Here is a 13,031-nt window from a genome sequence, read left to right as displayed (position 1 = left end):
GAGTTGAGATTGAAGAAACCTGTGTTTTTGCGGGGAAGAGATAAAAGTGGAGCCTTCAGGCTGTGATTGGCCAAGTGTTAGTATAATTCTAGGAATGTTAATTTCCTTTTCAAGGGAGTTGAAGGAGTTCTGTTTTCAGTCCAAACAATAACTCGAGTCTGGACCTTATGCTACTGTCACCCCCTCGGCTCTTTGCTTGAACCTTGATACGGTTTCAGGATTTATTTGAAGGGACTTTGTTTGCGGCTTGGGATTAGTCTTGGCCAAGTTTTCTTCTAATATGGGGTCCAGGGACGGTTTCCCTCTCAATTGTACACTTCTCAGTCATGGCTATTTTACAATACTTCTTGTTTCTGACCCTGGCTTGTGCGGACTCTCTGGTGGTCAACTTGGGCTATGCGAGTTACCAGGGTCACTCGACCGATAATGAAATATCCCAGTGGCTAGGATTGCGCTATGCAGCTCCGCCGGTGGGAAACTTGCGCTTTGCAGCGCCACAAGATCCCCCAGTTGTAACTGGTGTACAACAAGCTAATAATGTATGTTGACAGCTGAACACATTCAGATGAGCACTGCAGGCTAACTATGAATATTTAGTACGGCCCCCTCTGCATCCCAGTGGCTAAGAGCTTAAACTCACCTATACCAAGCGGTAATTCCGAAGATTGTCTATTCTTGGATGTCTTTGCTCCAACAGATGCATTTACTTCTGGCAAGAAACTTCCCGTGTTCTTCTGGATCCAGGGAGGGGGGTTTGCGGAGTTATCCAATCCTAACTATAGCGGAGCTGGCTTGGTTGAAGCCTCTGATAATAACATTGTTGTTGTGATGCTTAACTACCGTGTTGGTCCTTATGGATTCCTTGCTGGAGAAGAAGTTGAGCAGGGAGGTAGCCTGAACAATGGTCTGAAAGATCAGCTTAAGGCATTGAAATGGGTGCAGAAGCATATCAGCAAGGTACATTATACCACTACCCACGTAAGCTAAAATCTAACCAGGCCATTCTAGTTTGGTGGTGATCCCAACCACGTTGTTATAGGCGGTGACAGTGCAGGAGGAGCATCTGTGACTCTTCTGCTATCGGCATATGGAGGGCGCAATGATGGACTCTTCATCGGGGCAGCAGCAGAGTCACAGAGCTTCGGCACAGTCCTCAACGTCACAGAAAGCCAATTCGCATATAACAGGCTAGTACAACGTACTGGTTGCCAAGACAAGTCAGACACCTTAGCATGTCTGCGCAGTCTAGACATCAGCGCCCTCCAAGGACAGAACATTGTGACACCATTCCCAGGAGCAGCAGGTGACCCTCTATACCTTTACGGCCCAACAATCGATGATGACGTAGTCCACGATCACACATATTCACTTTTCGAACAAGGCAAATTCATAAAAGTGCCCGTGATATTCGGCGACGACACAAACGAAGGCACGATCTTCGTCTCCAGATCCACCGCCAGCGTCGAGGACGCCGACCAGTTCATCAAAGACCAGTACCCCATCATGACAGATGACCAGTTATACAAAATCAACGCCATGTATCTCACGCCAGACGATACAGAAACATACCCCGACGCTGGTCCATACTGGCCACCAGCCAGCACCGCCTACGGGGAACTGCGCTACATTTGCCCAGGAATACACATGTCATCAATATATGCAGCAGCCGGCGTGCCAAATTGGAACTACCATTACGCAGTAGTTGATCCAGACGCAGCAGCATCTGGAACGGGGACGTCTCATACCGTTGAAGTGAATGCCATCTGGGGACCAGACTATGTCAGCGGTGTCCCTCCTACTTCATATTACACTACCAATGCGGGAATTGTTCCCATCGTACAGGGTTACTGGACTAGTTTCATCCGATCTCTTAACCCTAATACGTATCGGGATGCTTCTAGTCCTGAGTGGAAAGCTTGGGGCGAGGGCGATGATGCGTATAAGCGGATATTTCTTCGGACTAATGAGACTCGTATGGAGAAGGTATCACAGGAGCAGAATGATCGTTGTAATTATTTGATTGGGATTGGGATTGAGTTGAGACAGTAGCGTACATATGCATAGTATTCGTCTTTGTTTAATTAATATGTTGAATCTGAGGATTGTTCTAATATATGTAGTTCTTTTTAGTACTTCTTACGCTAAAAAATGCATAGAATCAGAATGAATAATGAAATTTCAATAGGCATTGACTTTTACTTTCCAGCCATGCACCAGCCCTGAGAGGGCGAAAAAAAAGTAAGCAAGAATAATATGTACAGCCGAGCATGATGTGCAAAGAAAACAAGACACTGCCGTAGCAAAACGAATGTGAAAGACCGGGCAAAAAGAGATGATACTATTTCTTGCCACGACCCCTCTTCTCTCGCTCGTACTCGTTGGCTGCACGGCCCTCCTCGCTCTGAATTTCGGCAATAAGCTTTTTGTACTTCTGCTCGTACGCTGAATCGCGCTCCTTCTTCTCGCGCAGCTTCTCGCGGGCAACGAAGCTGGCATCCTTGCGCAATTCGCGCATAGCACCCTTGCGCTCGCGCTTGATCTCTGCCTTGAGACGGTTGGTCTCGGCACGCTCGCGATCCGGATCGTAGTGCTTGTCCGGGTTGAAGTTTTCCTCGAACTTGGGGATGGCGGATTTGATGGCCAAGGGGCGGTGGTCGTGGAGGAGGAGTGGGCGGCGGGTCAGGCGGGCCTTAGAAAGGTGGGAGTTGACCTTGTCCAAGGTCGATTGGATTGGGTCCCGGGCTGCTGAATAGAGCTTGTTCTTGAATGATTGGCGGAGGGTCTGCAGGACATCTCGGACTGGGGTGAAGATTTCTGTGAATGCAGACTTCTCGGCCCAAATATCGGAGGCAACGTCGAGAAGAGAGACAAAGGTGGTGATAAGGGAGATCTTTAGGTCTTCCACAGCTTGGGGATCTGAGGGGAGGGTGAGAACATTTTGGAACTGAAGTTTGTGTGGAGTAACCTTCTTGGAGGCTGCAAGACGGATGGATTTCTGAGTCTTGCGGAATGGGAAGAATCCAAGGTCGAATGGTATCTCAGTAGGTGCAAGATTACATATGGCGTTGAGAACATAGTTGATGAACTCAGGCATATATCTCTTCGCGACTGTCTGATATTGAAGACACAAGCTTGTGGCGAAAGCACCAGATGTGAATTCGGAAAGGGTGTTAGACGAGCACTGGCCCAAGAACCGAGCAAGACACAAGTGAGCAGGCGTAGTCACAGAATGGAAATGATCCGATGTCGGGAAGATGGTTGAGATACCCATTAAAATAACCAGGTCTCCGGGAAGGAAGCTGAGAGGGCGATCGTCCGACATCTCGCGTAGATGCGCACGGAAGGCAGTGGCCACATTGAGAGGGTGAATCTTGGCTAGTGAGTGAACATGGCGCAGGATATTCTCGATAAGGAAGAAGGAGGGCTGATCCGTCTCGTTGGCCAGATATGCGATATACTCAACGAGAATCTCGGAAAATCTGCCCAGCTTAGCTTTATTGCCAGGCTGGAGACGAGGGTGATGCAAGGCACGAATGCGCTGAATGACAGTCGGGATGTCCTGCTCAGGAACGTTCTCGACAATTCTGAGGAAGCTATCGTGGTTGTCGGGACATGGGTATGTGAATGCCAATTTACCATCAGCAGTTTGGTTAACTTCAACAGCTGTCGATGCGGCACCGGCAGCAGTTGCAGCAGGCAATGTCAATCCATTGATGAGCTCATCTTCATTTTCAGATTCCTCCTCCTCTTCTGAAATATCCTCTTCGTCATCATCACTGCCATCCATAGAGAGATTGGCATTTGACCTTGTCTCCACAAGGTCGTCGTCAATGACGAAATCATCCTCATCCTCTACAGCTAGCTGAGGGCGTGGTTCGAATGAAGGAAGGCCAAATACCGCTGCATCATCAATCTCTTCTTCTTCGTCATCGTCATTGAAAAATGAGTCCTCATCCTCTTCCTCTTCATCGTCGCTAACCTTCTCGCCGCGCATTCTCTTAAGACGGTCCTCTTCCAGCTTCTTCAGTCTTTCTGCCTCTTCTTCTACCTTCTCCTCCTCGGTCTTTGTACGATCTGTTGGTCTAGACCTGGCGTCAAATGTCAATTCTTTGAGTCTTTGATCGTACTGCTTCTCTGTATTCGTCTTCTCGGGAGCCTGCAACATGGCGGCTCGTTCAGGATTCATGGCGTCCAAATCGTTCTTGACAGGTTCGGGCTTAGCAGGTGCTTTGATGCCTCGCAGGGCTTCATAAAGATCAGGAAGTTCTTTGTCGAGTTCGTCTCGCAAATCATCATCATCATCCTTGGCCTGTTGCCGCTCGTGTTTGTAGAATTTAGACTTGGCAATGACTTCTTTCATGACCTCGGCCTTGGACTTCTTGCGATCAGGCTGGTCTTCCCCATCGTAGTCAATAAAGTCCTCAATATCCTCCTCATCTTCAGCGACAAATCGTTTGCGCTTGCGTGAAGCCTCGTCGTCGGAATCCTGGATATCCATGGCATCCAAGCCCTCCGCCTCTGCCTCGAAATCATCCACATTCGTTCCATCGAGGGGCAAAGATTGACCCATATGCGTGAGCTGGAACTCATCATCATCCTCCTCCAGGTTGAACATGGAATCCTTGCGCATTTTTCTCTGATTTTCTCGCGCAAATCGCTCTGCGGCTCGTTCCTCGGGTGTCATACTAGGGTCGTTTTCACCGAATCGACGATCGACAAGTCCACCGACTTTGTTCTTGGTGTTCATTTCCTTCAAAGGGGTGGCACGGCGCTAGAACAAAAAGTTAATTGTGAACATGTACTCGTAGAATAGCACCTAGCAATATTAACATACTCTTTCTTCGCCTAGGGATTTGGTGACACCTGGACGGGCCTGCCCGGTAGACTTCGAGTTTCCATCGCGAGTAGTGGCCTCGAACTTGCTTCGTGAGGGTTGTTTGATTTCAAAAGGGTTGAACCGGTCGCGAATGGCTTGCAAGGCGGCAGCGCGCTGGTTGCGATTCTGCGCAGTAACACCAGTCTTCGCATTCTGGCGCTTCTGTTTCTTGGACTGCTGGGGAGTAATAACCCCACTGTCCTTAAGGGACGCCTTCAGCTGCTTTAGCTGTGAAGGTGGCATTGTTACGTTGAGTGGAATGCGTGCGTTTCAATAGAATTACTTTTTTTTTTGCTCTGCAAAAACAGGGCGGTGAATCGAATTGTCACCGCCCCCGAATTTCATCATTCTGCCGCACCGTCTCTCCGCACTTACTCCAACATGCACGACCATGGCTCTTTTTTCAGGGGACGGAGTGCTATGGGCTTGTTTAGGTATGCTTCACCTGAAATATGCTATCGACCAGGAACTAACTTGTTCAGGCATATCTCTTTTCTTTGCCGTTCGCGGTATCACTACGGACTTGCGCCAAGTGGTCGATTTGACGGAGATTAAACATGTCGAAAAGGAAGATAGGATTATCAGTGATGGAACAGAAGAGGGTGTGTGGTAACCCGTTGCATCGCCAGTATATGCTCAGAATTGGCTAACAGAGTTCCAGCTCTTAAGCTAGACACTCTACTCAAGCTCTCCGAGAGCACAAGTCATGAACTCAGATCTGCGTATGACCAAGGGCTCGAGACACGCTGCAGTACACCTACTAACTCTACACAGATCCCTGAGAATCATTGCAGAGCGTTCGTCCAAGGGCGAATCCCGCGATCTGCTTTTAGAAGACTTATCATCAAAAAATAAAGTACGACAAAACAAAGCGCTGACTGCACTCCACTTTCTCGTCTCGAATCGAGCATGTATGCACATGCACACCACACTGGTCTTGAGAGACAAAAAGCTGACAAGCTTTAGTATCCCGAACATCTGTCTGCAATCGACTCCGAGATGTACCTACATACACCGCCATTGTCAATTGTCTCTGTAACTTCTTGGATGAGCATACGGAACAAACGTCCTCAACAAACTCGCCCATCTTACCCAAAACCAGACCGACTCGGGAAAAGAAGGCTCTCCAGATTTTGAATATCCTGCTACCTCAAAACATAGCCGCGGCTCTAGAAGCAGGAATAATCAGCCGGTGGCTCAATAAGTACCCATTCCCGTGTGCATTGGCCGAGCCATCTCGGCGACAGGATGTGGTGCTTCTGATGAAAACATGGTGGTCTGATGATGCCGTAATGAGTTCTATATTTAGTACTCTAGCCTCACATTCAGATTCAATCAAGCAACTACGAAAATATGGTCTTCTGGGAAGCATGGGAAGCATGATCGAAGAGCGACATGGCCATGATGATGATGACGATGACGATTATGATGATGCAGATAGTGATGCGTGGATGTTTGATGGAGACGAAACAGCTGGATCTATCCGGCAGTCTTCTAGACGGCCGGCAGAAGGCAACGCTGAAGAGCAAGCACTTCGCAGGCGTCGCAGAGAAGCCATTGTGATCAGTGAAGGTGGGCGGCCAATTGGGAGCGACGACATTTTCCAGCGGCCGATCCAGGATAGTTGAATTTCTATTTGCTATCAAAACGAAACTAGCATATTTATGATACCCCTCTGACTGGAAGAATAACGATTCCAAAAAATACGATGATGCAAGTGCAGTCAATAATGTGGTGAATAATATCTACTACAGCCCCATCCATGATGACTTCGCTAGGTGATCAGTCTTCTTTCGACTGTTTTTAATCATGCCAAACGACTTGAGTTCAGACAAAGCAGTATAGAATAAAGACATAACAACACGGTCGTTGAAATTATTGTGATCACTCTCAAAGACTCCGTGGAATGCTTGCCACAGGTCATGAACATTAACCAACGCTCCTGATTCAAGATAGAGCTGGTATAGTATGGCGGTAGCCGGCTGCTTAGAGGATATTCTAGTCTCCATGGTGGCCTCCGACGAAGAGATCAGATAGTCGAAGGGACTGGCAAGAGCACGCTCTAAGACAAAGCGCGGCCTTGGCGTAAATGTTTCTTTCAGAGGGCTGCGTAGATCAAATAGGAAAGCCTCATGCATGAAAAGATCCTGCGGAGGAATCAGCGTTTCGGCGAAATACTCATGTAGCGCACCGACCAAGCGGTCAATGATTTTGGTATATTCAGTGTCTTGTTTTGACAAGTTAACCTTGCCTTTGCTGAGAAGAATGCGTTGTTGAACGACGGTCGTCTTCGCCACAGAGCTGTTGATGTTGTATTCACTGCGCAGTGGTCCCGAGTCTGGGTGACTTTCCAGCATAGTTTTGAGATCTGCTTGAATGGTACTGAGAGCTGCATGATCGGACATATTCTCAGGTAGGGTGGCAAGCACTTCTTGCAATTTCTCAGAGTCCAGAGTGCGCACCGTGGCCAGCATATCCTCCAAAAGTGGCGAGTCATTCAGCTCTCCTGCTAGGGCGCGGACAGAGAGATCTGCTACACTTGCCTTCTTCACACCTTGTGTGTGTTGGAGACATTTGTAGATAAGGAGAACAGCGCGGAAGACCTCATGCATGGTTTGCTGGCCTGCTTCAACATGGCTGAGAGCTTGCTGCAGCAAATGTTCGTCATTTTCCAACAAACCTCGAGCTGCGTCAGGCGAGCCGGCCTCGATTAGATCTTCACAAAACCTGCCATAGTATTAGCTCAATCATACTTGGAACAACGATTATTAATGGATGCTTACATTCGGAAAGACGGAAGGTTTCTGATTGCCTCGCAAAAGAGACTTTGCGGTAGTGAGGACGGAATTGATCCTCCCAGAAGAATGGCCAAGGGATTGGCAAAGAAATGGGACATATATGCATACTGTGCAGGGGTTAGAAGTAGCACGACTCAAATGTATGCAGGTCGATTACCTTGACCATGCGACTGAATGCTTCCGGAGTCTGGAAATAGTCTGTAGTTTTTTCAATGAGTGTACCAGTGATATTGCGGCCGATCCATAGCTTCTCATTTGAATGGGTCTGCAGGGTCTCGTAAATACGATCTACACAATTACCCGCTTCATGGACCTCAAAATGCTTCCCTTGGAGCAAAGCAACGCATGAGCGAGGGAGTCGACCTTCGAATAGCTCGACTGAAGTTGAGATTCCCAAAAGTATAACAAAAGGTATGCGATCAAGCCAAGATCTACTCGCGCGTTAGTAGACCCAATGCATAGAACACAATGTATCTTACTTGAATAGGGAGATGAGATCTGTCAAAAGACCAGGATCGAAGGCTTCACTGTCTCGCAAAGCGATGACTAGCTTTCTAGTCCCTTTTCTCTGGACATAATCATTGAGTAGGTCCAGATCGTATCCCAACATGCGTGGTCCCTTGATTCATATTAGCATCGAACGGCGTCACACAGTTGAGGTAGATACATACGGTGCGATCTGTGAGGAACTTCTGGTACCCATCATTGCCTTCAGTATTCGTGACCGCTGCTCGAATAATATTCTTTAACGACGTTTTCATATTCGGTGCATCACCAGACTCTAACACAACGACACCACCCTCCCCGGTTGCCGTCAATTGATCATTAAGACGTGAGAGTAATCTAGTTAGTGACGAGACATTCGAGCCAACGGTGACCAAAGCAGTAGGCATGCATCCATTCGATCTGCAGTTAAGTAATTAGCATTGCAACTTTTGTACTCTTCCTGATGACTGAACCGTACGTTTCAGGTGATGTCTCCCTCACAAAAGATAGCACGTTCTTAAGAACACCAGCATCGACGTCTTCGAGGATAGCCTTTACTCTTCAAATCAGTGACTCTCTTTTTTAAATCGGCACAGAACGTCACCCACCTGTATCTTGCGTTCCTGTTCCGACCACAGCTGTTTATAGGTGTCATATCGCAGCTGCACACACTCTACGCTCTCCTCTCCATTCAGTAGAGAAACGAATGTCTTTGAGTCTGAATTCAGTTCTCTATTATTGGTAGACGAGACCTTTCGGCGTTTCGAGGGTCGTTCACTAGCTTTCTCAGGCTTCGCAGGTTGGTAGATATACACGCCCTAGACACGGTGAGTAACTGGAACACGCATCGCTGGAATAATTCCATACCTGATTCTGTGACCTGTCTTTAGACAAGTCCAGCGCATCTTCTAGACCATCTGGATCCATTGCTGATCATAATAGAAAGGTGAGTTTGAAGGAGATGGATGAACTTCCGCGGAGTGGGAGCGCGCTAAACCCGAATTGGGGAATAATGGTTTTCCGAACTGCAACTTTCTTCAACAACCCCACGATTTCTCTTTTTCCGCCCCACGCCAATGATAGTATAAATTCCCATATGCTCCGTCAGGCTGTTCGAGGGACACGATGGTACTCCGTGGTGCGCAACCAGTCTATTTCCCAGCGCGCCTTCAGTGCTGTAGCTGTCCGTCAGCTCAAGTATGGCGGACCGAACGATAAAGTCACTTTCTTTGAACAGGACTCTCTCGAAAGCAAGACGCGACGAGAATTTAACCCAGAAGCCGAGGATGTTGAGGAGAGAGAGGAGATTGAACAAGAGCTCTCGAAGATTCAGCAAGAGCTCAAGGTCTTGGAGAAGGGGCCATTCGATCCCAATAGTCCGTTCATTCAGAGTTTGCCAGAAGATGACCGAAAGATTGCCCTAGAGGCTTTGCGAAAATATGATGAAGAGCGAGAAACGGTGGAACCCCAGCTCACACTGGATGATGTGTTCGATGAGGAGATGGATGATATGATGCGAGAGGAATTCGAGGGACTCGCCATGGAACAAGAGAACTGGCAGGACGGCGCCAACAGGCGGCGGAAGTTGGCTGCGAGAAGATCGAAAGAAGCCAATATACAGAACCCGGAATCCCATCCATATGCTATAAGGTTTAAAAAGTCGCTTCGTCAGTTTGCGGAAAATACCACAGACGAACGAGCTAGACAAGAGGTGTGGAAGTCCTACCGCCGATGCAAGCAGGCAAATCCGACTTTTTTGGGAGCGCTACCCCTGGAGGCCGTAGATTTATTGTGGGAATCGCAAGCAACATCTCAATCAGGCCGGGCTACACGATTAAATCATTTACGGTCCCTCACTGAAGACGCCGCATCTGCCGGCATATCACTCGCCACTCCAAAAATTCTTCTATATATCGAGGCCCTACACGAGGGTGGTGCTACAAGTAGTGCACTGGAACAGTGGGAATCCTACCAGGCCAAGCTTTCTCGGAAAAAGGAAGATCTCGAAGAGTATTGGATGCTGGGCGTCCGACTCTTTGCAACTGATAACAACCCACAAAGAGCCCAAGATATTGCGCTAGCTTTTCTTGCAAACGATAAATCTCGCCAAGCCCGGGTGCTCATTCCAGTTATCAAGGCATGGGCGAGGTTACCTGGGAAAGAAGCGGAAGTGAAGGCATGGGCACTCTACCTCCAGCTGAAGACGCTTTTAAGTTCAAGTATGACCATGGAAGATTACGATGAGATCAGTATTGGTCTTCTCACAGCCGGTCGCCTGGAAACTGCGGTTGCTATATTCAAGGATATGATGGTAACAGGACATGATCCAGCCAACGACTCCACTGCTCTCTATAAAGCAGCACTGGGGTTGGCTGGTAACCTTCATGCATCTAGCATTGATGAAAAGGCTGTCAATAAAGTCTCTTTGTCGGTACTCACCATGCTCCCTCGAAAATTTCAAAATCGGTTCTTCTACGCCAGTTGGATGAAAAAACTCATTGGTATGGGTGATGTCGACTCGGCGGCGCTCGTGATTGAATTGATGTATGAAAGGGGGTACAGCCAGACAGCAAGCATATGAATGGAGTAGTAGCTGGTTGGCTTCGCGACGGCAGCGCAATTGCCCGAGACAAAGCAGAGCGACTCGCATGGTCTATGATTCAACATCGCATTGATACTGTCTGGAAACGATTCCAGCCCACTGAACCATCACCCAAACTACAGGTTGAACATGCGGAGATCGATCCTAGCCGCATACCTTTTTTCCTCAAGCGAGATGTCCCGCCCGCAACTATCGAGACCTTCTCTATTCTCCTTCTACATTATACCCGCCGCGGAGACGACGACATGATCAAATATCTCGTCAAGTGTCTGAATGACGCACACATTCAGCCAAACTCATACCTCATGAACCACCTTCTTTACGCTGACTTGCGCAAACAAGATATTCGGTCTCTCTGGACAAAATTCGAGAGAATGAGCAGGACAGTTTCACCCGATTTGGAAACCTACGCCTGTCTTTGGGACTGTGCAAAAGTGCAATATGACCGCGGGCGAACTGCCTTTGACGCCGGATTTCCATCTGCGCGCCAACTATTCGCTAGTATGATGCAGTGGTACTCTCAACTATCTCCGCGTGGTCAAAGAGCCGCTCGAGATCAGTTCTCCAAGGACTTGTATGACCAGGTCGTGCGTTGCTTCTGCCTGTCAAAGGACGTTTCTGGGACACTTGTCGTGCTACACTCGATGCAAGCTACGTTTAGTTTTACGCCCGATGACAACACAGCCCGCCTGATCGTCCTCCAAGTTGCGCGCCTGGCAGGCGTACCAGTTGATACACCCAAGCACCGATTACGACGTTTGTCTTCAACCCCTCGAAGCAAAGAGAACATCAGCCAAGTAAACCGGTTGGTAGATGTACTGAGCGAGCGGAAATCCATGACCCTCCAAGCGCAGGGCGTGAATCCAGACCAGCTTGATCTTGATGAGAAGCAGCAGTACCAGCTTGAGATCATGGCTAGTTTGTTGCGCATTGTGCTGAGTCGGAGTGATGGATTAGATACAGTACAAGTTGAGCAGAAGTTATCTCGGACTGCAGCCGAGATGAAGGCCGATGAGATCTATCTAGGCTCACCTCTGGGTGTTGAGGATAGCCAGCTGCTGTAATTTGTTATGGGTACTGCATTTGCATCGCATGGAGTGGCGTTTCTGGTAATATTAAAGACTTACATAGTACTTTTTTTCGATTGCGAATTGTACAATATTCTTCTCCTCTTCAATCTTCAAATAAATAAAAAATAATAAATAAAAAAGGCATTGACCGTGGTATGCAGCCTATGAACCCGAAACAAGGCTAAACTCCAGGTAAAAAGAAAAGTAAATAAAAGTTAAAAGTAATAATCCAACTTCGAAGAATAGTTTTACAAAGATATCCCTTCTTCTATTTCTTTCCCTTGCTCTTCTTCTTTTTGCTACCAGGTGGGGAACCAGGCGCTGACGCCTCTGCTTCAACCAATACTGGCTCATCATCACTAGCCTGTGCGATCGATGTAGGTGCAGCTGGAGAGATAGATTCCGGGGCCTTAGAAGCTGCACTAGAGCCAGTCTTCTCATCGTTCAATTCCTTCATGAAGCTCTCTTGAACACTGGCCTTCTTATTATCCCACCACTTGCGCTCTTCGGAAACTTTGTCCTGGTGCTCAGACATTCTTTGGCGGTAGAGGTCATTGTTCATCATCTCGTTGGCTGATTGGAATATGATTTGGCCCCAGTTGGGAACGTAGGCATTTGCCTATGAAACATAAGTTAGGAAGGCACAGTTTCTAACAAAGAAGGTATCGCCTACCTCAGCAACAACATCCTTCACCTCTTCTTCCATCTCTTTCTCGGCGCGCAAGAATCGTTGCCAAAGGTCATCGCCAACACTGCCGCGCTGAAGCAGTACAGATAGTGCCTGTTTCTGGCTGCGTAGGGCGAGAACACGCTTGATATCTTCGACAGCGCGGCGTAGAAGGGCGGCCTTGAGAACAGAGTCTGGAATAGCGGGTACCCTTTTCTCTTTCTCTTTTTGGGGTGGAGGGTCGATGTGAAGGAGGGAAAAGTAGATATCACGTTGGAGATGAGCAGGGAACCATGGCTCCAAAGAGTTAGATTTGCCTATGCAGAAGGGTATGTTAGTTCATGAATCCCTTGAGAAGTTTCCCAGTATTGAGATAAACAAAGAAACGATGGTCATTTGGCGTAACTGCAAATGGATGGATAGATAACCTACGGGCCTTGCGCTTGCGGTATAGAGAAGAAAATGTAGCGAGAGAGCCTATCAAGATGCCTAGATAGGCTAGAGGAACGGCAAGACTTAGCCAGTCCACCAT

At 48.0% G+C, this 13,031-nt stretch overlaps 6 protein-coding genes across 6 annotated transcripts; 3 read left to right on the top strand and 3 right to left on the bottom strand.

The window, feature by feature from the left end:
• Nucleotides 1-326: 326 nt before the first annotated feature.
• Nucleotides 327-2,049, top strand: N7495_002932 (uncharacterized protein; the record flags this gene model as incomplete). Its single annotated transcript, XM_057205601.1, has 3 exons — nt 327-539; nt 598-978; nt 1,009-2,049. The coding sequence occupies 3 exons, from the start codon at nt 327-329 to the stop codon at nt 2,047-2,049; spliced, it is 1,635 nt and encodes a 544-aa protein (XP_057066208.1).
• Nucleotides 2,050-2,338: 289 nt separating this feature from the next.
• Nucleotides 2,339-5,119, bottom strand: N7495_002931 (snoRNA-binding rRNA-processing protein NOP14; the record flags this gene model as incomplete). Its single annotated transcript, XM_057205600.1, has 2 exons — nt 2,339-4,771; nt 4,835-5,119. 2 exons carry the CDS (start codon nt 5,117-5,119, stop codon nt 2,339-2,341), a joined length of 2,718 nt encoding a protein of 905 aa, XP_057066207.1.
• A 148-nt stretch (nt 5,120-5,267) lies between these two features.
• N7495_002930 (uncharacterized protein) lies at nt 5,268-6,504 on the top strand (the record flags this gene model as incomplete). The annotated part of the gene is made up of 5 exons (XM_057205599.1): nt 5,268-5,310; nt 5,359-5,478; nt 5,538-5,598; nt 5,651-5,787; nt 5,843-6,504. The coding sequence occupies 5 exons, from the start codon at nt 5,268-5,270 to the stop codon at nt 6,502-6,504; spliced, it is 1,023 nt and encodes a 340-aa protein (XP_057066206.1).
• A 120-nt stretch (nt 6,505-6,624) lies between these two features.
• N7495_002929 (uncharacterized protein) lies at nt 6,625-9,087 on the bottom strand (the record flags this gene model as incomplete). The annotated part of the gene is made up of 8 exons (XM_057205598.1): nt 6,625-7,603; nt 7,660-7,781; nt 7,832-8,105; nt 8,154-8,293; nt 8,346-8,580; nt 8,639-8,712; nt 8,769-8,978; nt 9,028-9,087. 8 exons carry the CDS (start codon nt 9,085-9,087, stop codon nt 6,625-6,627), a joined length of 2,094 nt encoding a protein of 697 aa, XP_057066205.1.
• Nucleotides 9,088-9,256: 169 nt separating this feature from the next.
• On the top strand, nt 9,257-11,826 carry N7495_002928 (pentatricopeptide repeat protein; the record flags this gene model as incomplete). The annotated part of the gene is made up of 2 exons (XM_057205597.1): nt 9,257-10,690; nt 10,714-11,826. 2 exons carry the CDS (start codon nt 9,257-9,259, stop codon nt 11,824-11,826), a joined length of 2,547 nt encoding a protein of 848 aa, XP_057066204.1.
• Nucleotides 11,827-12,100: 274 nt separating this feature from the next.
• On the bottom strand, nt 12,101-13,031 carry N7495_002927 (Sec63 complex subunit SEC66; the record flags this gene model as incomplete). The annotated part of the gene is made up of 3 exons (XM_057205596.1): nt 12,101-12,451; nt 12,506-12,816; nt 12,932-13,031. 3 exons carry the CDS (start codon nt 13,029-13,031, stop codon nt 12,101-12,103), a joined length of 762 nt encoding a protein of 253 aa, XP_057066203.1.

The sequence above is a fragment of the Penicillium taxi genome (assembly GCF_028828555.1).
Source record: "Penicillium taxi strain IBT 34144 chromosome Unknown utg000002l_segment0_segment0, whole genome shotgun sequence".
Classification (NCBI taxonomy): domain Eukaryota; kingdom Fungi; phylum Ascomycota; class Eurotiomycetes; order Eurotiales; family Aspergillaceae; genus Penicillium; species Penicillium taxi.
This window is presented reverse-complemented; position numbering and strand designations above follow the sequence as displayed.